This window comes from Eubalaena glacialis, chromosome 14, assembly GCF_028564815.1.
Source record: "Eubalaena glacialis isolate mEubGla1 chromosome 14, mEubGla1.1.hap2.+ XY, whole genome shotgun sequence".
Lineage (NCBI taxonomy): Eukaryota > Metazoa > Chordata > Mammalia > Artiodactyla > Balaenidae > Eubalaena > Eubalaena glacialis.
Genome location: NC_083729.1, coordinates 19,615,194 through 19,637,684, shown reverse-complemented (window position 1 = coordinate 19,637,684; position 22,491 = coordinate 19,615,194). Strand labels below are relative to the sequence as shown.

General features: G+C 53.6%; 1 protein-coding gene across 1 annotated transcript in view; it reads left to right on the top strand.

Annotated features, from left to right (window-relative positions):
- The window catches only part of ADCY3 (adenylate cyclase 3), a 48,696-nt gene that overhangs the window by 25,098 nt on the left and 1,107 nt on the right, over positions 1 to 22,491 (top strand). Inside the window, exons 2-19 of the mRNA XM_061168725.1 lie at positions 1,145 to 1,275; positions 1,667 to 1,778; positions 1,959 to 2,086; positions 3,373 to 3,531; positions 4,304 to 4,481; positions 8,141 to 8,269; positions 9,884 to 10,026; positions 10,186 to 10,347; positions 11,637 to 11,724; positions 12,565 to 12,681; positions 14,501 to 14,760; positions 15,055 to 15,120; positions 16,628 to 16,709; positions 17,711 to 17,869; positions 18,395 to 18,541; positions 19,114 to 19,233; positions 21,357 to 21,477; positions 22,122 to 22,246. Coding sequence (XP_061024708.1) covers positions 1,145 to 1,275; positions 1,667 to 1,778; positions 1,959 to 2,086; positions 3,373 to 3,531; positions 4,304 to 4,481; positions 8,141 to 8,269; positions 9,884 to 10,026; positions 10,186 to 10,347; positions 11,637 to 11,724; positions 12,565 to 12,681; positions 14,501 to 14,760; positions 15,055 to 15,120; positions 16,628 to 16,709; positions 17,711 to 17,869; positions 18,395 to 18,541; positions 19,114 to 19,233; positions 21,357 to 21,477; positions 22,122 to 22,246 — 2,427 coding nt within the window. The remainder of the gene's footprint in view (positions 1 to 1,144; positions 1,276 to 1,666; positions 1,779 to 1,958; positions 2,087 to 3,372; positions 3,532 to 4,303; positions 4,482 to 8,140; positions 8,270 to 9,883; positions 10,027 to 10,185; positions 10,348 to 11,636; positions 11,725 to 12,564; positions 12,682 to 14,500; positions 14,761 to 15,054; positions 15,121 to 16,627; positions 16,710 to 17,710; positions 17,870 to 18,394; positions 18,542 to 19,113; positions 19,234 to 21,356; positions 21,478 to 22,121; positions 22,247 to 22,491) is intronic.

Sequence of the window (22,491 nt, the reverse complement as noted above, 5' to 3'; positions counted from 1 at the left end):
CCAAGTCGCGGATCCTGCCGGCCCGGGGTCTTAGGCCGCCCGTCCTGCCCAGCTGGCCGCCCTCATTCGGGCCTGGCTCTGCCTGGAGAATGGCGGGGGCTCCTAACTGGCCTCCCTGCTTCCGTCTCTACCCCACGCCCTCTGCCTGGGCCCGTCTCTTCCCCAGCCCTCGGGAAGGACTTCCGATGCCCGGCCCGGCTCGAGAGGCCCTTCCGGCGTCCAAGCCAGGGGTCGGCAGGCGCTTTCTGAATAGGGCCAGGTAGTACGTTTTTTCGGCTTTGTGGGCCATACGGTCTCTGTCACAGCCACCCAACTCTGCTGTTCCGCTGAGAAGACGGCCGCAGACAATGTGTAAATGGGCGAGCAGGGCTGGGGGCTGGCACAACTTGATTTGTGAACTGGGCAGCAGCCGGGTGAGGCCCCAGGTGGCGGCCTGCTGGCCCTGACCCAGCCGCGCTCTCTGGCCACGCCGCGCGCTGTTTCCGCCTCCGCCCACACCTGCCGGCCCCGCGGCTGCTCTGACAGGACGTTCTCAGTCCTCAAGCCTCGCTCCTAGGCAGGCCTCCTTGATGGCCCCCCACGTCCTTCCTTCCTTCTTTCTCAGTGCTCTGCCCTCCGTCGCTCGTCTTAGCGCGGATCTCACCGCCCTGTGATGGGTGCGTTAGCGTCTCCCCCACGAGACCCGCAGCCCTCGGAGGGAGGGACTCACTCGTCTTTGTAGCCTGGCACCTAGCGGTGGTACCTGGCACGTCACATGGAATCCGGATCCTTGAGTGATAGCCCTGTGCAAGGTGGGGTGGGTCACACAGAAGCCCTGCCCTCAAGGGCACACGTAGGCGCTGTCACCCTTCCTGTGGTACTGGGGATGCCTTGGAGGCACAGAGCCAAGCCTGGCATTCTTCACGGGTTTCTGAGCTCTGTCCGTGCTCTGAAGGTGCTCAGGTCGCGATGCTGAGCCTGCTCAGGGCAGGAAGCAGCCTGTCCTGGGCCTCCGGCAGCTTCCCAGTGAGGGGCGTGCACTGCACGGTCTCTGCGGAGGGTCATCTGGCTCCTGGCTGACACCTGTCACCAGGATAAGGGCGTGTCTTCCCAGAGTGTCCGCGCCTGCCCCTGCCCTCCCCACTCACTCTCTCCTCCCCTACAGGAGAACCTTATGCTTTCCATCCTGCCCAAGCACGTGGCAGACGAGATGCTGAAGGACATGAAGAAGGACGAGAGCCAGAAGGACCAGCAGCAGTTCAACACCATGTACATGTACCGCCACGAGAACGTCAGGTGCGCCGGCTGCAGGCCTGGGCTCCAAGCTCAGGACGGAGGCTTTGGGGGGTGGGGCTGAGCACTGCGGGGTTCGAGAGTCTTCCTGGGCACTGGAAACACGGCCACCCCACAGTGTGAGCCTCAGCCCCCGCGGAGGCCGCCTTGCTGCCAGATGTTGGGGCCGAGATGGGTCCCGTGGTCCAGGCCCGTCATTGTACAGACGCCACCCGCGAGATAAGCTAAACGCCGGAGCCCTGAGTGCGCCCTGGACGTGCCAGGGTCTCACCACTTCGGGGCTCGAGCAGGGACCTGGCCGCCTGAGGGCTGGAGCGGGAGCTGGCGGTGGGCAGCGTGGAGCCCGGCGTGCCGTCCGGGTCCTCACCACCGGGGCCTGCCTCCCCCTCTGCAGCATCCTCTTTGCCGACATCGTGGGCTTCACCCAGCTGTCTTCAGCCTGCAGCGCCCAAGAGCTCGTGAAGCTCCTCAACGAGCTCTTTGCCCGCTTCGACAAGCTGGCGGCTGTAAGTACCCTGACCCTCGCCCAGCTTTCTGGGGAGGGGTGGGGGGGCGCCATCTTCATGACCTATCCCTGCCCCTCCTCCTCCTCCGGCTCCCAGGACTTCCGCCCACCCGTCTATCCTCTGCTTTCTTTGCCCCTCTCCCCTCCTTGCCGAGGAGGGACTCAGGACCTGCCCTTTCAGAAATACCACCAGCTGCGGATTAAGATTCTGGGCGACTGTTACTACTGCATCTGTGGGCTGCCTGACTACCGGGAGGACCACGCCGTCTGCTCCATCCTCATGGGGCTCGCCATGGTGGAGGCCATCTCGTAAGTGGGGGGAGCGTGGCTCCCGGCTCTGGCACCAGCACGCCTTCCGCGCTGCTCTGTCTTGGTGGGCCCTGTGCATCCCGAGGCCCCCGAGCTGGGCTCGTCAGGGGATAAGGTGGGTGCAGCATGGTCAGTCCCAGGCTCTGGGAAGTCGGGCTAGGCTTACCTTCCTCACGGCTGAGGGAAACTGCAGCCTCCAAGGGATGCTTTTCTAGCTTTAGTCCACACTAGTTTTTTCTGCTGGAAGGTGCAGTCATCATGAAATTCTGCCACCTTCCATTTGCTTTTTTTTCCTCCCAAGTGTCCCCCCCCATCTCTTCTCTCCGTGTTTTCTCATCATGACCCCCCAGGACAGATAGGCTCAGAGATCTCCATGCCCATCTCTCGGATCAGGAAGCCCGAGTACAGCAGTGAAGGGACTGCTGAGGTCACGAGATGTTTGGGCAGCAGAGATGGGAGTGGAACCCTGGCTTCTGAGCTCCGGCCAAGGCTCCTGCCTGCACCACTGTGAGCCTCTAGGGTGGTGAACTCTGCCTTCCCGGCTCTTTCCCACTGCTGTCACTGCGCCTGTGGGCTTGGAGATCCCTGGGGGGGCGGGGGGGGTGCTCCCTGCTGTCGACGAGGCCCTGGGTGGTACCAGCTGCCCCAAGCCCCTTGCTGAGTCCAGGAATTGGGCGTGTGCTTCGCCACCATCTCCAAGGGGGTGGTTTTGCATTTTTACTGTCTTCCAGGTTAAAGCCCCCTCTAGGATTGGCTGGAAAGAAGCAGATGCTGCCTTTCCCCAGGGGCCATAGTTCAGGATTTAGAGACTCTTACCTCTACTCCCATCACTGTTGGGCAAAGTGCTGAAATTCCTGTTGGTCTCCTCCTGGAGATCTCAAGCAAGGAGCGCTTCCCCTCTGCACACACAGCACGTAGTGCAGGGCCTGGCACATAGTAGGCGCTCAGTGAAGGTCAGCTGCACAAATGAGTAAACGGATGGTTGGAAGAGAACAGTTGGAGGTCCCTCAGGGGCAGAGGGTCTCTGCTGTTTCCTGCCCCTCCATCCCCACCCCGAATCACACTGGCCTCTGGTTGCTGAATCTCGCCTTGGCCACTGCCTGCTGTAGCCCCAGCTGTGGGTGACTCAGATGTGGGCAGAAAGCAATGGGGGCATTCTGTAGGCCCTGCAGCCTGGAGGGGAGGAAGGCTGTGCAGAATTCCTCCCGCTGGGGGGCTGGGGAGGGGGCTGGCCACCTGGCTATGGGCAGGCCTGACCCCTCCTCCTTTCTGTGTGTACCTGGCAGGTATGTACGGGAGAAGACGAAGACCGGGGTGGACATGCGAGTCGGGGTGCACACGGGCACCGTGCTGGGGGGTGTCCTGGGCCAGAAGCGCTGGCAGTACGACGTGTGGTCCACCGATGTCACCGTGGCCAACAAGATGGAGGCTGGCGGCATCCCCGGGTGAGCGCGCGTTCCTTCCTGGGGCCAGGGGATGGGACCGGCCCATCCATCCCTCAGGGCTGTGGCCCAAACGAGGGGCAAGGGGCCTCGAAGAAGCAGCCCTTCCCACCCAGAAGCAGTGTTCTTCTTCCAGGGCCTGCCTCCTGGGCCTTTCCTGCCTGGGGCTCTGCAGGAGTCTGTCCTCCTACCCCCTTTACCCACTGCGGGGCCTCGGGGCTCTGAGGTCAGGGCTGGAGTTCCTTCAGTGTGCAGGTCACCCCGAAGGGCAGTGTTAGCAGTGAGAGTCTCCCAACAGGCTCTAAGGCACCTGCACATCTTTCCTGAGTTCTCTACAGACTCGGCCAGTCAGGTGGGGCAGGCTCCACTCTCAGGGTGGACCAAGGATGCGGTGAAACCTTCCCCGCCTGGGTCAGGGGGCTTCCCTCGGAGGCAGTGACAGTTCTCTCTCTAGTGGTGACTCCCCAGAAATGGGTTATTACCCCCTGACAGCAGGTGTTGCAGCGGAGAATCACACCAGGTGGCTGATAACCAGGCCTTCTGACCTTAGTGTTCAGAGCAGACTTCAATTCCTTATCTCATTTGATACCCTCAGCAGCCTGTGAGGACAAACTGTCTCATGGATTGAACTCCGAGGCTCAGAGAAGGGGAGGTGCCGGGCTGCCTACACAGCCACTTAGTACCAGGACTTGCCCGTCTCCGCTCCGCCTCTGTCCCCGGGGGTAGGGCGGGGTCTGCCTTGGGGCCTGTGCTCAGGGCCCCTCTCGCCGGACAGGCGCGTGCACATCTCCCAGAGCACCATGGACTGCCTGAAAGGCGAGTTCGACGTGGAGCCAGGTGACGGGGGCAGCCGCTGTGATTACCTGGATGAGAAGGGCATCGAAACCTACCTCATCATTGCATCCAAGCCAGAGGTGAAGAGGACAGCCGCCCAAAATGGCCTCAGTGGCTCGGTGAGTCCTCCACCCACCCCCTGGGCTGGGGGAGGGAAAGGAAGGGATTAGAGGCGAGATTGTAGGCGAGTTGGCAGGACTATGAGAGGTCCCGCTAGCTGCTGAGTGTTAGAGCAAAGGGTAGTACGAGGTAAATATTTCATGCCCAGTGTGAAGTCTGAGCTACAGTAAATGCTCTAAAGAACTCAGAAAAGTAGGAAGCTGTCCTGCAGAAAATTAGGAAATGTCACGGTGGAAAGTGGAGCCCCATGAAATGAGACTTGACCTTGTCACAAAATTATTGAGTCTTCATATTTTAAGAGTGCTAGGGGACTTGCCTGGTGGCGCAGTGGTTAAGAATCCGCCTGCCAGTGCAAGGGATATGGGTTCGAGCCCTGGTCCGGGAAGATCCCACATGCCGCGGAGCAACTAAGCCCGCGAGCCACAACTACTGAGCCCGCGGGCCACAACTACTGAAGTCTGCACGCCTAGAGCCCGTGCTCCACAACAAGAGAAGCCACTGCAACGAGAAGCCTGCGCACCGCAAAGAAGAGTAGCCCCTGCTCGCCGCACCTAGAGAAAGCCTGCACGCAGCAACGAAGACCCAACGCAGCCAAAAATAAATAAATTTATTGAAAAAAAAAAAAAAGAGTGCTACATGCACAACTTCAATATATTCACTGGAACAAATGAACAATGCATCTTCTAAGCTATTCTATAAGATGGTAATTGAGAACAATTTGAGAAATCAGCTACCTTTGTGAAGCGATGGGACATTTACAATTTCTGGCAAAAAACGTTTTTAGTACATTTTAAAATGCTGTTCCTTTAAAAAATTACCCACAAATTTGGTTGTACTGGGGACCACCTTGAAGTCACAGGGCAGCAGTCAAACGTATCTTTGTGACAACCACACTCATTCCTGTTCGTTCTAATCTTGCATTTTCTCATTTTATTTAATCAACCCTTGCATGGTGCGTCATTTGACTCAGGAGTTGTTCTTGGCACCTGACACCCCCGGGAGGGTTACGGATGGGGCCCTGGCGGCAGTGTCTTTATGAAGCTGGTGTGCAGGAGTCATTACTCAGTTTTCCAATTAGAGAAAAGTTGAGTTCATGGACGTGTAGCTTAAAACACTAGCACAGAGGCTCTGGGTGAGTAGGAGTGGGGTCCGGGCTGTGGTCCGTTGGACCCCGTGGCCTGGGTCCTGCCACACAGGACAGGAGCACAGGTGACAGCTTCCAATGAAAGGGAGTTAGACTTCTTCGTACATGCTCCATCAGACAAATGAGGCGGCCCATTTCTCATGGAAACATGGGCGCTGTTCCCTTCAAAACTAATTTTCCTGATGTTTTGGGGCAATCCAGGTTTTCAGTGTGTTGTAAAGTTGACTTTTAACTGTTTCTTAGTGCCCCTACCTAAAAAACATAGATGTCGCGAAGTGGAAAAGCTGGGTTAAAGGTTCTGTACATTGAAAGTTTAACCCATGTGCCTGCTACTCACCTCCTGTCGCCCTCCCCATGCCTTTGCTGGCTCTTTCCTCACTTTTTTTCTTTGTTCATTTGAAAGATGAACCCAGGGTATCTTATTGTTTTAATCGCATTTCTCTAGTTATTAGTAAGACTGGACACTTTTAACATGGTTGTTAGCCTGGTGATTTTCTTCTGTGAATTGCATATTCATATCTAACCTTTGAGGGCTTTTTCCACCTCTGGTTTGTAGACGCTTTTTGTTTATTAGAGAGCTGAGCCTTCTGTCATACGATGCTCATCAGCTATGTATCAAGCATCCACTTCGTGCCCAGCACTGTGATGTATCTGTCTCGGGGAACTTAGAAGTTGAGCTGCTGTAGATTTTACCAGTTGTCTTCCCTACAAGGCGCTGCAGCAACTGTCAGCCCCCAGTGTGCATTAAGTGAACAACTTAACACCATTATCATAAGCCCATGTGATTAGCTCAATAATTGTTTAAGATGTCTCCAACTCAAGATGTGTGCCGAGAAGGCCATGTCAGCAAATCACCAAACCTGCTCAGCAGTCAGTCAGAAGTAGTCAAGCACAGAGATAACGCGTGAATGATGTGTGAGTGATGATGGGAAGCAGTAGGGAAAGTGGTGACGGTGGCTTCTCTGGGCCTCATAGGAGCAAATACCATTCCATCTGCAGAAGCCTCTCCCCGTGGTTTAGTTGAACAAAGTGATAAGGAGGAGAGTGTGAGGAGAATTGTCACAGTGGATCCTTTCCAAAGTGTTAAAAATACATCTCCTATCTATACTAACCTTGCTGTTAGTCTCATTCAGTTGTTTTAAATGCCATCTCCGACAACTCCCAGATTGAGATCTCAGCCCCAACCGGCATCCCTGCAGTAAACTTAGAGCCATGTGTGCATCTCCATCTGTGTATATGACAGGTCCAAAGCTGAGCTCCTGATCTTCTCTCCACCCTAAAGCCCGCTCTTCCTCAGTCTTCCCTGTCTCAATCAGTGGCAACTCCGTTCCTTTAACTGCTCAGCCCCAAACCTTTGGAGACATCCTGACCCCCCTCTACAATCCATGAGCCCCTTCCTGCAAGGTATAGCTCTAGCCCCGCTCTCCTCACACCCTGGCAGCCGCCGTCCCGTCCGAGCCATCTCATGCCTGGGTCAGCGCAGTGGTCTCCCAATCTGTCGCCCTGCTCCGCCCCCCTCTGTCTCCACACAGCAGCCAGAGTGATCCTGCTGGGATGTTAGGTGAAATCATGTCACACACACACACACCCACCCCCCGCCCCGCCCACTCAACACCCTCCCTTGGTCCCCATCTCACTCAGAGGAAGAGCCAAAGTCCCCTGAGGTCAGGAACCCCATCCAGCAGGTCCTCACCGCCCCACCCCTTTCACTCACTGGGCTCGGGCAGCGCCGCCCTCCTGGCTGCTACTCAGACACCCCGGGCCTCCAGCCCGCCCCGGGCTTCCGCCTGCTGGAACCCATGCCTGAGAGCCGCGTGGTGTGCTCCGGGTCTTCACGGAAATGCCATCTTCACGGTGACACCTCCCCCGCCCCCCTTACAGTCACACTCCCCAGCAATGCCTGTGTCCCTTGCCTACTCCACCCCTCCAGAGCACTGCTCTCTGACCTTCTGTAATCATTTACTTCTTTACTTCGCTGATGTCCGCCCGTCCTCACTAGAAGGTGGGCTCTGAGGTTAGGACATTCTGTGTCCCCAGGAGTTACAACAGTTCCTGTCACACAGTAGGTACCCAGTAAATGCTTGGTAAATGAATGAATGAACTGTTTCCCTGTATAGAGTAGTATTTTTCCTTGACGGAGTACATTAAATAATCATTGGGGAAATTGGTTTATGGAATTTATTCAGACTTTTGGAAGGCATTTGACAGGGCTCGACCCCAGAAAAGATCTCTGTGAATCACTGTGTCACTGAGTTACTGTTTTAAAAATAGGAGTTGGAACAATAGGGTCTTTCTCTGCTTAGAAAAGTTTTAATACTAGAAATGGATACTAGAAAATTACAGCGTTTTAAAATTGATGGTCTAGAGAAGGAACTGAATAGTGAGATATTTCTAAGGTCACAAGGCCTCTGAACTCCTGTGGGAAGATTCCAGACTGAGAGTAGACCAACCCCACGCTGGGTGGGCATCTGGCAGTGCCTGGGGGCTCCTGATGGCCACTCCCTTCTGCTGCAGGCTCTGCCGAACGGAGCGCCACCTTCCTCAAAGCCCGGCTCCCCTGCCCTCATTGAGACCAAGGAGCCCAACGGGAGCATTCACACCAGCGGCTCCACGTCCGAGGGGCCCGAGGAGCCAGATGCCCAGGTACGTGCGGGGCGAGGCCCGGGGTGGCCTGGCTCCTAGCCTGGCCTCTGTCTTTGGTGGCTGTAACTTGGGCTGGTCACCGCCCCGCCCCCTGGCCTCACTGTCTCCTCGTCAGTTACATGGGGTGGAGGTGGCTGAGGTCAGAAGAGGTGCTCACCTCCGAGGCCTTGTCTGGCTCCCATGTCCCAGAATCCTAGAGCTCTGAGGGCAGTGAGGACACCCACGGAAATTTCTCTAGGATCCAGGGCTGTTTCAGAAGTGACACTAAAGGGCTGGGCTCACCTCTCTGGCTAGGTCCAAACCGCACAAGTCCTGTGCACAGATGAGGGGTTTCCAGAGGAATGAACAGGCTGGCCCCCTGAGGATGGGGTGCACCTTGGGAGAGCGTCCAGGATCCGTCCATTACTAAAGAGCTTCCTGAGTATATCCACCGACAGAGGCCAGTGCTGAGATGGGTCTCGGCCTCGCAGAGGCTGCCGGGAGCTGGTTGGCCACACCGCTAGTCTCGCTGCAGAGGAGACAGAACCGCCCCGTGCCTGTAGATCAGGTGCTGGAAGACAAGAGGGGAAAGGGCTGAAGATAAACTGGGTTTTCCTTGAGCACCACAGCACTCAGTAACTTTTCCCTATTGTGAGTTTCTTGATCGAAAGTGTTAATACAGACTCAGTGTAACTCACTAACAAGAAGGACGCAGAGGCTTAGCAGCCTGTGATTTCTTTCTGTCCTCACAATTAGCCAGTGTCGCACTGCTCCCGATATGCTTCAGGGACGGAGGTTCTGGTGCTGGAACAGAACATCCACATCATGCTACAGAGAAGAAAACTGGGGCTGGGGGGACATGGATTATACAGGGTCAGACTCAACCAGCGGCACGCCTGAGCTTAAGCCCAGGGTATCTTGATTCTGGCTTCCAGATACACTCTTAGACCCATTCAGACAGCTCTAATCAGCCCATCCCAATTGGGCTGATGGCTGTGTAATCATAGTCTGGATTCATGTGTTTGGAGCGGAGGCTTTTCCTTTGTGACCAGGAATAAAAATGGTAGGGGGTACCCCAGACCTACCACCCCACTAGCAATAAGGATGTTATTTTCTCTCCATAGCTTTCCCCCTCAGGTCTTCCTCCCCCAAATGAGCCAGACCTGAGCTCCTTTAAGAGCGCCCTTAAGCGTAGGGTTGGGGGTCTTTTACATCCCCAAGGATGCCGAAGGGTATGGCTGTGTGACACCCCCATCCTTGTAGCAGGAGGTGCCAGGACCACGCTGACCCAGCAGCAATCTCAAATTCCAGGTCTCCCACTCGGGCCCCCGGTGGCTGCTCCCCACGCTGCCATTAGTGGGCGATCACTGCAGAGCTTCTGTTAGGGGCCACAGGGCCTGGGACCTGGAGTCCCGGGGCAGCCAGGAAGGACTGTGGCTTTGGGTCCACACCCAAGCAGGACGGAGCCACGCGAGAGCACTGGGAAGACTTTTCCCGAGAAATGATCTTGAGAGTCAAGGGGCTGGTGCTCGTGTGATCCCTTTAGTTCCCCTTCCCCCAACACCACCCTGTCTTTCCCCAACTTCTCCCCCCTCCATCCCACCTGCCCCCCAACTCTGCCACACTGCCTTGCAGGCTGACAACCCCTCATTCCCCAACCCTCGCCGGAGGCTGCGGCTTCAGGACCTGGCCGATCGCGTGGTGGACGCCTCTGAGGACGAGCACGAGCTCAACCAGCTACTCAACGAGGCACTGCTGGAGCGGGAGTCCGCCCAGGTGTAAGTGGCCCCTCAGGCAGCTGGCCCCTTGCCCTTGGCACGTGCCTTGTCTTGCCCCAGCGGGGGGTCCAGGAAGTCAGTCATCTTGAATATGGCCCCTTCTTGGCAGGCAGAGACAGATGTGATGTTTGCGTCTCATAGGGCTTGTTTGCACTGCAGAGTGAAGAAGAGAAACACCTTCCTCCTGTCCATGCGGTTCATGGACCGCGAGATGGAAACCCGCTACTCGGTGGAGAAGGAGAAGCAGAGCGGGGCCGCCTTCAGCTGCTCCTGCGTCGTCCTGCTCTGTACGGCCCTGGTTGAGATTCTCATCGACCCCTGGTGAGGGAGGGGCAGGGCAGGCCCTGACAGCCAGGGGAGGGCGGAAGGTGACGCGCTTCCTAGGCCAGAGGCCTGCGGGGTGTGGGCCTCAGCTGGAGCCTGACACAGGGGCACAGGCTCTGTTCCTTGCCCCGCATCCCCCGGAGCAGCCCCTGGGAATGCTGGGACTGCGCCCTGGACCCCCTTCCTTCTCTCTGCTCCTGGGTCCTAGAATAGCACTAGCGTCAAAGTGGGGGTCACACCAGGGTTGAGAAAGCTGAGGGAGGAAGGGTCCGGGGGGATGGAGACCTTGGCTGGATGGGTCTGAGTGGCTCTGGGACAAGGAGACAGGATGGGGACGCTCCTCAATCTCGGTCACCACGGCCCATCGGCTCCCTTTCTTGGCTCATGTTCTACAAGACAGATTTCAGGCTCTGGGTGCAGACTGGTCTCTCTCACAGCAGCAGGTCCTCTGGGGCAAGGCAGGGTGTTCTGGAATCCTTGCCCCATCTGCTGAAGCCCAGCTGAAGGACGGCTGCCCCCTCCCTCCCTCCCTTTCTCCCCGTGGCCGATCAGCCTCTCCCTCCAGCTCAGGGATTCCCCACCAGAAAGGAGGGAGTATGGAGCCCTCTTCTGATCACAGTTTGGGGAACTTAAAGAGCCTTGGACTTGTCACAAGGTCCTAGGTTCTGGACTCGGCTTGCTCACTTATTTCTTCTATGACCTTGGGCACATCACTAAAGGTTCCTGGAGCATCAGTTTACTCATCTGTAAAGTGAAAGATGATGATGTTGATGATGATGATGATCTGAAGATAATAAAACCTGCCCTCGCTAACTCAGAATTGTTGTGAGGACCAAATTCATTCATTCACTTCACAAATATTTGCTGCCTACTTTGTGCCTGGGGCTAAGGTCTAGGGATACAGCGGTGAACGCTGTAACCCTCAGCAGCCCTCGGCAATAAGCGGCTCTGTTCTGTGCTCTCCCCTTTCATCATTGTGACACGGCAGAAAGCTTGTTCCTAAGAATCCCTTCCCAGGTTTTACTGGGCTCTGCCCAGGGCATCTGTGAGTCTGTCCTTCTTTAAGAAATGTCCCAAAGAACAGTTACAGCTGGGGAGGGTCCCATGTCCCCAGGCCCTGCACACAGCTGGCAGCACCTCCCTGGCATCACGTGGAACTTTTCGGGTACAGGCTTGTGCCTTGCTTAGGGGGCCTGCCCTCTGCCTCCCTTCCTTTCCTCTCCGGCCCCTGACCCAGCCCACTGCTCCCTCTGGTCCTCTCCCGAGTTGTTTCCTCTCTCTTACAGGCTGATGACAAACTACGTGACCTTTGTGGTTGGCGAGGTCCTGCTCCTGCTCCTGACTGTCTGCTCGCTGGCTGCCATCTTTCCTCGGGTAAGAAACACTTTTCCTTTTGGCTCGGAGCCGTCTGGAAGTGAGCATCACTCCCTGTGAAAGTGGGTATTGATGGAGTTGTGTCCTGTCAGATCCTGACAAGTAGAGGACTTCCGCTGGGGTGGCTCAGGCACTTATCCATGCATTCATTACACACTTCTTCATTATCGGCTCTGCACCCACTTTGGGCCAGGCCCCGGGGCGCGCGTGGGTGAGTGAGCCAGAGTCTACGTAAATGGGAACCTGTGTAGAATAGCAGTGGAGGCCCAGCTAGAAGGTGGAATGGCTCCAGTTGTGAAGGACCCTGAAAGCCACACACAGGGATTGAGACTTTCTCCTATAAGCACTGGGTGCCAGGCAGAGTTTTTGATCAGGAAAAAAAAGGGAAAAGCAGCATTTTAGGAAAATTAATCTGGCAGGTGGCTTGTGAGTAACTTGGGGGATTTAAGTACACTGACCCAGGGAAAGCAGGAGTAGCCAGGCAAAGACGGCCGGCCCTGAAAATTCTCCCCTAATGTGGCTTTGCCGCCCAGAGACAGTGAGTGGACTGCTGCTGGTGGTGCTGCCCACAGGCTCAGGCCGGTCGCCGAGCAGCTCTGGGAAGGGCTCTGATATCTGGCAGCCATGGTGTGTCACTTGCACATCCAGCAGGATTGGCAGACAGAGCCGGGATCCGCGCGCCTTCTCAGTTCTGCCACAGCCAGGTTTTGGTTGACGCACACACGCGGCACTACTTTCCAGGTTCCTGGGAAGTATAGGAGCAAGCAGAGTGGTTAGCAGTCAGGTTTACAGGGGGGAAGGCTGTCAAGACACAAGGGCCTGGAAATTCCATCCTTCTAGGCCTTTCCTAAGAAGATCGTGGCCTTCTCGACTTGGATCGACCGGACGCGCTGGGCCAGGAACACCTGGGCCATGCTGGCCATCTTCATTCTGGTCATGGCAAACGTCGTGGACATGGTGAGCCCCTGCTGTCCTGTTGAAGGGATGCCCACTCTCAGAGGAGGCTTCTGGATTAGCCTGCATGAGCAGTTGCCAGCCCATTTCCCCACCCCCAATAGACACAGGTTTGGAGTGGCACTTAGGTTCCTAAACGATCATCCTGGCCAAACGGCGGGGTCTTCTCCCCAGGATGCCTCTGAGACTGCCTTGTCTTGCCCAGTTCCTCACTCTCCCCGGGTCCAGGAGCCCAGCGCCAGGCACCAGCTCCTTTCTGGGTGGCTTACATATGTTGTCTCATTTAATCTGTATAACAATCCCGAGAGGTCGGTATCATCTGTAGTTTCATGTGCAAAAATGATGCTCAGAGAGGTCAAATGACTTGTTTTAGGTCACACAGCCAGTAAGTAACAGAGTGGAGAATTGAAGCAGTTCTAAATCCCCGTCCTGTGTTTTCTCTCTCCATGTCTCACTGTTCAGGGGCCCCAGTACTCCTAAGCTTTCTGTGTATCTTAAGTATTCCCTACAGTGTGGCTAGCATCAGGCGTCCATCAGGACGAGGGAGGTAAACCGGCTCCACCAGAGGAGCACTCCTGTTTGGGCTTCATCCATTTGAACAAGGCTGCACCTTCCAGAGGTGGGTCACTGGGATGGCAGTTTCACTGAGCCCAGATGGCTAGCGGTAGACGAACTCCTCTGCTCTGCTGTCCTCAGTTCATGTGGGTCCGTGAGGGGGCAGCAGAGGCTTTCTTGGGGAGAAGGGATGGCAGTGGGAAGCCACCAGCCAGTTCCTGAGCACTGGGCACTTGGAGCTGTCACTGGTGCTCTCTGGTCAGGCCTCCCAGCTCCCTCCAATGTTGGTAATACTGTACTAGGTACACTCTCTTAGAGTCCTGCTTTTTGCAAATATAATATTATTTGCTTTATTATCTTTAACAATTGAAGCATGGGAGAAAAGTCAGCATGGAGACTTATTCTGGTAGCAGTATACATGAGAAGCCCTAGGGCCAATTGATCCAAAGTCCAACAGGAATGGAGTTAGGAGCTCCAGAACCTGACATGCCCAGGGGTTGCTGGTGGCCACAGGGCGGGGAAGAAAAGGCCTGGGCCCCTTGCGTGTCAGGACACCCCCCTGGAGCCTGGTGCCGAGGTCTGGGGGCCACTGTTTGACAGGGTCATGGACACTGGCGGGACATCTGGAAGTCCTGTGGAGGGGAGAAAAACTAGGGAGGTGTGAAACTTTCCACGTGCTAGACTCACATGCTGAGAGCCTCCCCAAAGCCAGACAAGCGCCAGTGGGTGAAAATGAAGAAAAGTAGGTTTGATTCGGTTTATGGATGCACTTTCCATTGACCACATCTGCCCAGCAGTGGGACCGGCGACCAGACTCCAGAAATGAAGGTTCTGAGTGGAGGCTGGCTGCCATCGCAGTGAAGCTGTGCGGGGCCGCCTGGCTGGCTCACGGCCCCTCCGGAAGCAACAGAGTGCTGTGGGCAAGTGCACGTTGGGTTTGAAACCTAACGCACAGACTCCTGGTTCTGGCTTTGCTGCTTGCTAATTGCACCACTTTGGGCAAGGGTGGCCTCTCCGAATTTTCCCTATGATGGTGGCAGCACTAAAATACTCAAGAGAATTTTCATGATCCTCAGAGGAGATGATGGTAAAGCTCTTAGCAGGAATTAATTGACTTCTGTATTACTGTCCCCTGGTAAATTTTTCTTCTTTCTCGGTGTTTCTGAGGGAGCTGTGGGAAGTGGCAGCTGCCACAGCCCCGCCTTCTCTGACCAGTGTCTGCTGTCCCTTTGCACCCCGCGCTCTCCCCTACGGTCCTGGCCTCCAGCTTAGCTGTCTCCAGTACTACGTGGGACCCACCAACGGCACCTCAGGGGTGCAGATAGAGGACGGCTGCGTGGAGAACCCCAAGTATTACAACTACGTCGCTGTGCTGTCCCTCATCGCCACCATCATGCTGGTGCAGGTCAGCCACATGGTCAAGCTGACACTCATGCTGCTCATCGCAGGGGCTGTGGCTGTCATCAACATCTACGCCTGGCGCCCCATCTTTGATGAATACGACCGCAGACGCTTCCAGGAACACGAGTAAGATGAAGCCTGTTTGGGGATCTGCATAGTCTCCTTCCTCCCACCCCCCAGGCCCCGTTTCAAGGTCATGGGTCTGCACTGAGCTGGCCGTCTGTCTCTAGGGCTCATCCATGGCTTGTATGGGAATCAGGGTTTGTGGTTTCTCACAGACGGGCCACTGGTTGGCTGTGATCCCAGGACACATCCTTCCCCTTCTTGAGGAGTTGAAGACCTGGGTCACCTCAGTGTTTGGCTGGGCACCAGTCTCTTGTACCCGATGGGGCCTGAGTGTGCTATTATCTGTCCCAACAGCTTTCCGATGGTGGCCTTAGAGAAGATGCAGGTACTTTCCAGCCCTGGGCTCAATGGCACTGACAGGTAAGGGTGACCGCTTTCCCGTCCTGGTCTGTGTTTTTGGCCCCTTTCTTCTAGAGGCAGGGAATACAACAGGCCAAAGCCCCATGGTCTCATCCTTCCAGAGGCACGTGACGTGGGATATTCAAGCCGGAGAAGTGAGTGTGTGTTTCTGTAGGAGACTGCAGCAGATTTTAGTGCTAATCTGGCCACGCTGGCCTCTCCTGAGTCAAAGAGAGCGAGGCCTGGCGAGCAGCGTGGTTTAGAGGGTGGGATAAAGAGCCGGCTGGGCTGAGGTGAAAAGAAGAGCAGCCAGATGGATGATAGCTGCACTTACCGGCCGGCAGAACAGACAGCAGAGACAGAAGGAGGAAGGAACACTATTGCATGCAAACTAGGAGACCTGGATTCCTAACCCTGCCGCAGTGCTTCTCTGTGGGGCCTCAGGCAGGCCACTTTTCCTGAGTCTCAGTTTTCATCTCTTGAAGAGGGTATCAGACTAGAAGTTCTTCAAGGTCCCTTCTAGCTCTAAAGTTTTAGAATTGTATGATTCAGTGACTTGACTAGACTTTTAAGTAAGTTTAAAAAAAAAAAAAAAAGATTACCTAACAGAAGGTGGGTAGAAGACTTGAAGAGCGTTTCACAAAAGAAGAAATCTAAATGGGCACTAATAAATGAAAGGCATTCAGGTAACCGAGGTCATGCAAATTAAGACCACTGTGAAAGACCATCACATCCCTACCAGTTTGGCGAAAATTAAGAAGTCTGATCACATCATGTATGATAATGGTAATGCATACATTCCTGGTGGGAGTATAAACTGGTACAACCATTTTAGAAAACAATTTGGAGTTAATTAGTACAGTTGAAAATAGACCTATGACCCAGCAATTCCACAGCTACGTGTACACCTTAGAGAAACGAATGCACATATATATGTCCCAGGATACATGTACAAAAATGTCCACAGTTGCACTGTTTATAATAGCCACACACACCTACAAACATCCAAAACAAATGAGAATGACCCAAATGACATCCACAATGAACAGATATATAAATCGTGGTATATTCATATAATAGAATACTGTACAGTAATGGAAATGATGTACAGCTCCACACAAAAATATGGGTGACAGTTATACAAAAGCATGGTGGAACTGTGCCCTCATCCCATCACTGAGATGTTAGTCTCTTCCGTCTCCAGATTCCTAGATGGTTGCAGCTACTTCTGTGATCAGTCAGGTGATGCAGTGTTTATTCAACATCTGGGGAGCATCCCCGAAGGCCTGATGTGGATTCCAAGTGCAGCCGGGAGGAGCCAGGAGTTGGTTGGCTGTTAAGACAAAAACCCAATGATTTCAGAAAGCTTTACTGCCCAGTGGGCGTCTGGACTTGATGCGAAGGCGCTTAAGCTGCTGAGAAAAGTTTCTGGGTGACAGGAAACAGCACAGCCAGATTAGAGGGAATAAAACTCCCTTGTCAGAGGGCAGCACGGTGCCCTTCAGCTGAATTATTCTCGGCCCTACAGGCTGCCCCTGGTGCCTTCTAAATGCTCCATGACGGTGATGATCTTTGTCATGATGCTGAGCTTTTACTACTTCTCCCGCCACGTGAGTGCCTGCACACCCTCCTCTTCTGCGCGGACCTGTCGGGGCCTCTGGAGAAGCAGCCACAGGACCTAGGAACCCAAGCTTCTGGGGAATGCTGGTTCCCTTACCCCACATGGCATGTGACCCTGGTCAGGCCACCACCTCTGCCAATTTCTGGTTTCTTCCTCAGTAGTACAGGAGCAACAGTTCTCACCTCTTCCTTCTGACCTCCTGTGGGAAACTGAAGGAAGCCTGGGGGAGGGGCACAAAAGCCTGGATAAAATCTCTATTTCCTAGGCCAGGGGCTCAGGGATCTCCACTCACGCTGGCTCTTGGGGTCACTAACACACTGACTACGGAGCCGGAAAATAAAGGGAAAGAAGCTGATGAAGTTTTTGTTTGGTTAAAAGGAAAAAGAGGAAGAGAGGGAAGGAAGTACCCTCGTGAGGGACTTACTTCCCTGTTAGCTCAGGTGCCACCCAGTGGCTTGTCGGGGAACTACAGCCATCCCCAGCCACTTCTTGACCAAATGGAGCCTGCTGGAAATGGGGACTCCTCCTCCCTGGGCTAGGAGATCCCACTGCTGCCACCACCCACAGGGCAGACCTGTAGCTAAAATTAGGTCCCAGGACGCCCCACACATCCAGAATACCTCTCACATCCTCCTGTAACCACAGGGGCTGGGATCCTCACTGCACCTGTAGGGTGGCCTTTTTGATGACGTGAATCTTTCTGGGTCTCATTTCCCTTGCCATCTAGCCGTTTTCCTTTCAGTTTTTCCATGTTGGAACTTATCAAGTTCCCATTTTTCATCTTCCCATCAAATGGCCAGCTTTTTCTTTCTTTTTTTTTTTTTTTTTTTTTTGGCTGTGCTGAACAGCTTGTGGGATCTTAGTTCCCCAACCAGGGATTGAACCCGGGACACGGCAGTGAAAGCACTGAGTCCTAACCACTGGGCCAGGAGGGAATTCCCTCAGATGGCCAGCTTAGAGCTCACACCTTACCTATGTCTGTGTCCGTAGGTGGAGAAGCTGGCACGGACACTGTTCTTATGGAAGATTGAGGTCCACGACCAGAAGGAACGTGTCTATGAAATGAGACGCTGGAACGAGGCCTTGGTCACTAACATGTTGCCTGAGCACGTGGCACGCCATTTTCTGGGGTCCAAGAAGAGAGACGAGGTGAGGGGTGGCCCTGTGCTGGAGCCACGAGCCTGTGTGTCATCTTCTGGCTTTCTGTCTTCTTATGACATGGCCTGGGGGCCCAGGTAGGGCTGGACCTACCCAGCACCACAATACTAGAAGCAAAAGAAGAATTTCACAGGCTTTTGGTAAAGGGCACTGCCATAGACATTGCTTCCATGGGCCACACACCTCTGGGAGGCCCATTTCAGAAGCCAAGGCCTTGGTGGAGCCCACCTTTCTGTCGACTGTGATCATCTCAGACTGGTTCTCATGCCTCACTTCCCAGCTCCACCCCACCCACTTCTCAGAGCTGGAGCTGTTGCAGGGACTAGTGAAGCTCTTTTTTAGTTATTAAATGTTGTGATGAGCTACTTTCTAATAATTTAAAGTTGGGATAGTCTGGGAGACGTGTGTGTCCAAAAAGCTGAGTGCACATGTCATGGGTATGGAAGACAGATTCATTTCTATAGCACATTATTCACTTAGACTTTTTTTGAGCACTTTGGCCCCGCCTCTTTTTAGGAGCTGTACAGTCAGTCTTATGACGAGATTGGAGTCATGTTTGCCTCCCTGCCCAACTTTGCTGACTTCTACACAGAGGAGAGCATCAATAACGGTGGCATTGAGTGTCTGCGCTTCCTCAATGAGATCATCTCAGATTTTGACTCTGTGAGTGACCATCCTGCGCCCCCCTCCTCCTGCCACAGAGCCAGCCCTTTCAGATTGCAGCCCAGGAAAGGCTGCTGAAGTCAGAAGTTAGAGAGTTACTCTGGCTGCTGTGTTTCCCCATAAAAGCCCCTCCGCATAACGGAGGGGCTTCTGCAGCCATCTGGAGATGTTGGGTCCCAGGTGAGAGCCTGGGAAATCACCTACAAGTTCATAGAAGGTCTGGCCAAAACAGGATCCTGAGGCCCCTCTGATTCCTCCTACCCTCAAATTCAGATTCAGTAGACATTTATCAGGTAACTTGTATACCAGGGGAAATGCTTTTACATAGATGCTCACCCACCCTAGGAGACTGGCACTTTAATCCCAGTGTTAAGGTGGTAGAAACTGAGGCTCAGAATATCAGGACGTTGGCCCAGGATCATGTGGCAGATGTCGGCTGGATGAAGCTGTTATAGGAAGACATCTTAGATGTCTCGTGGGCTTGTTGTAAACGGGCAAATCTGTCATTTAGTTGTGGCTCATTCATCTCCCTTGCCTGCTGACAGTTCTCTCTTCCTTACTACTGGCCTCAGCTCCTGGACAATCCCAAGTTTCGGGTCATCACCAAGATCAAAACCATTGGCAGCACCTACATGGCAGCTTCAGGAGTCACCCCAGATGTCAACACCAACGGCTTTACCAGCTCCAACAAGGTAGCTAACCAGCTCAATGTCTAGAGGAGATGGGGCAAGAGAGAGGCAGCCTACACGTAGCACGTGGGAAACGATGTCATAATAAAAGTAGCTGCCATTGAGTACTGTTGTGCGAAGGGGTCACAGACACACACCCACTAGCACCACGTGGTGCAAATATAAAACCAGGTTTACGAGTTTAATAAGCAGAGAGAGGGGAACACACATGGGCCCCCCGCTGTTCCACAGCTTAGGCCGGGCATGAGATGGTTTATGTAACTGTGGCCATACCCTCTTTTTTTTTTTAAATTTATTTTATTGAAGTATAGTTGATTTACAATGTTAATTTCTACCGTACAGCAAAATGATTCAGTTATACACATATACATACATTCTTTTTCATATTCTTTTCCATTATGGTTTATTACAGGATATTGAATATAGTTCTCTGTGCTCTACAGTAGGACCTTGTTTAACCATTCTCTATATAATCGTTGGTATCTGCTAACCCCAAACTCCCAGTCCCTCCCTCCCCCACCCCCACCCTCCTTGGCAACCACAAGTCTGTTCTCTACGTCCATGAGTCTGTTTCTGTTTCATAGATAAGTTGATTTGTATCATATAGATTCCACATATAAGTGATATCATACGGTATTTGTCTTCCTGACTTACTTCACTTAGCATGGTAATCTCTAGGTCCATTCATGTTGCTGCAAATGGCATTATTTCACTCTTTTATGGCTAATATTCCATTGTATATATGTACCACATCTTCTTTATCCATTCATCTGTTGATGGACATTTAGGTTGTTTCCATGTCTTGGCTATTGTGAATAGCGCTACAGTGAACATTGGGGTACATGTATCTTTTCAAATTAAAATTTTCTCCAGATATATGCCTAGGAATAGGACTGGAGGATCATATAGCAACTCTATTTTTAGTTTTTTGAGGACCCTCCATAGTGGCTGCACCAATTTCCATTCCTACCAACAGTGTAGGAGGGTTCCCTTTTCTCCACACCCTCTCCAGCGTGTTATTTGTAGACTTTTTTTTTTTTAATTTTATTTATTTATCTATCTATCTATTTATGGCTGTGTTGGGTCTTCGTTTCTGTGCGAGGTCTTTCTCTAGTTGCGGCAAGCGGGGGCCACTCTTCATCGCGGTGCGTGGGCCTCTCACTATCGCGGCCTCTCCCGTTGCAGAGCACAGGCTCCAGACGCGCAGGCTCAGTAATTGTGGCTCACGGGCCCAGTTGCTCCGCGGCATGTGGGATCTTCCCAGACCAGGGCTTGAACCCGTGTCCCCTGCACTGGCAGGCAGATTCTCAACCACTGCGCCACCAGGGAAGCCCTGTAGACTTTTTAATGATGGCCATTCTGACTGGTGTGAGGTGATATACCTCATTGTAGTTTTGATTTGCATTTCTCTAACAATTAGCAATGTTGAGCATCTTTTCATGTGCCTGTGGCCATGCCCTCTCAATGCTCTATACTTTCATAAGAACCGGGGAGCAGGAACTAGCTACACAGTTATGTAACAGTGAAGATGTCCGGGCTGGGGAAATGGTTTTGTTAGGAGAGGGAAGTCGTCAGCGCTCACTGGCTGACAGATTATTCTCCTGTTAGCTCAGCCCTGTGAGGCCAGCTGTGCTTAGCGCCAGAGGGAGAGGAAATGAACTGTGGGGACCCTGGTCCCAAGGGCTGTTCTTAAAACATTACCCTAGTTTATCTCACAACTGTGCTGTACAATGTTAAGTCCTACTGCCATCTCCACTTTATGGATGAGGTTAAAGAAACACATCTAGAATGGTCATCACCCTCAAGTGCTTACAATCTACTTGAAGAAACAAAATGAGAACGATACAAAATTCAAAGGCCAGGTTCAGACAGGGTGGTGACACGACCCTGCCAGATGCATGGCAGACAGCAGCTGGGCTGGGAAGGATTTGCCTTCCCCACCACCTCTGCCCATCCTTGCCCTGGACCCAGAGGGACCCAAGTGAGCTGTCACAGTGACAGGTCAGAGCTAAAGAGGTCCCTGGCTCCCCTGTGGGAGGAAGTGCAGAACAAGGCCTGTCACTAGCAGGTGAAGGGAAGGAAGGCGCCCGGCTGGCCCTGGCGCTCATAGTTGCTTTCTCGTGCAGGAGAAGTCAGACAAGGAGCGCTGGCAGCACCTGGCGGATCTGGCCGACTTCGCGCTCGCCATGAAAGACACGCTCACCAATATCAACAACCAGTCCTTCAACAACTTCATGTTGCGCATTGGTAAGGCCTCTCGGCTCGCCCACTCCTGCCGTGCTCCCCCTGGTGCAGGGGGCTCGGCAAATCAGGGAGGACGGGGCTTAGAAAGACCCTAGGCGTTTTGGCTGGGGAGGGTCATACTCATTGAGCTGGAAGGGACCTTAAGGGTCTTTAGGTTGATGATCAAACCGAAAGTGCGATGAAATGGTCAGCCATCCCTGTCCCATGCTGTTTACGATGATGGCCTTCCTTCTGAATCCGGCTGGGACTTGAGTTTGTCTACCTACCTTTCCAGGGACTCTTCTGTGTCTGAGGCCCTTGTTCACCTCAGTCCAGCCTGTTAGGATTCATGTCACCTGCCACCCAGTACTGGGAAGGGGGTCTCGATCCCGGGCAAGGTCACAGGAGACTTGGAAGTACCAGGTGTGTCAAGAGAGAAACTGGCAACTTCTGTACTAAATGAGTTAGTATATTGGGGTGGCTGACATTTACTGAGCACAGAGTGAGGAGGGTGAGTAGGACACGTGATTTCTGTCCTCTGGTAACTTAGGCTTGACGAGATGTTACATAACTAGGAGCTTTGTGATTGGAGCCAGGTGGCAAATTCCGTGCGAAGAGCTGGTGGCTTCTGAGATGGGGCTGTGCTGAATTTTGTGCCTCTACCTCAGGCATGAACAAAGGAGGGGTACTGGCTGGCGTCATCGGAGCCCGGAAACCACACTATGACATCTGGGGCAATACAGTCAACGTGGCCAGCAGGATGGAGTCCACAGGGGTCATGGGCAACATTCAGGTACGTCCAGCAACAAAACCGACCGTGTGCTCAGATCCAGGGAGTGGAATCGGAATAATGCATGTTTTGCAGGGCACTACTGCCTCCTTTCTGTTGGCCCAGAACGTTAAGTTGGCAATGCTGAGATCAAGGGCAAGAGTGGGAAGAGATGCCTCAGTAAAACCGAGAAAATACTTCAACCCCATTTGCAAAATGTAGGTTTAAGTTCTAGATAAGGATGTCCTGCCTCTTGGTGTGAACCAGTT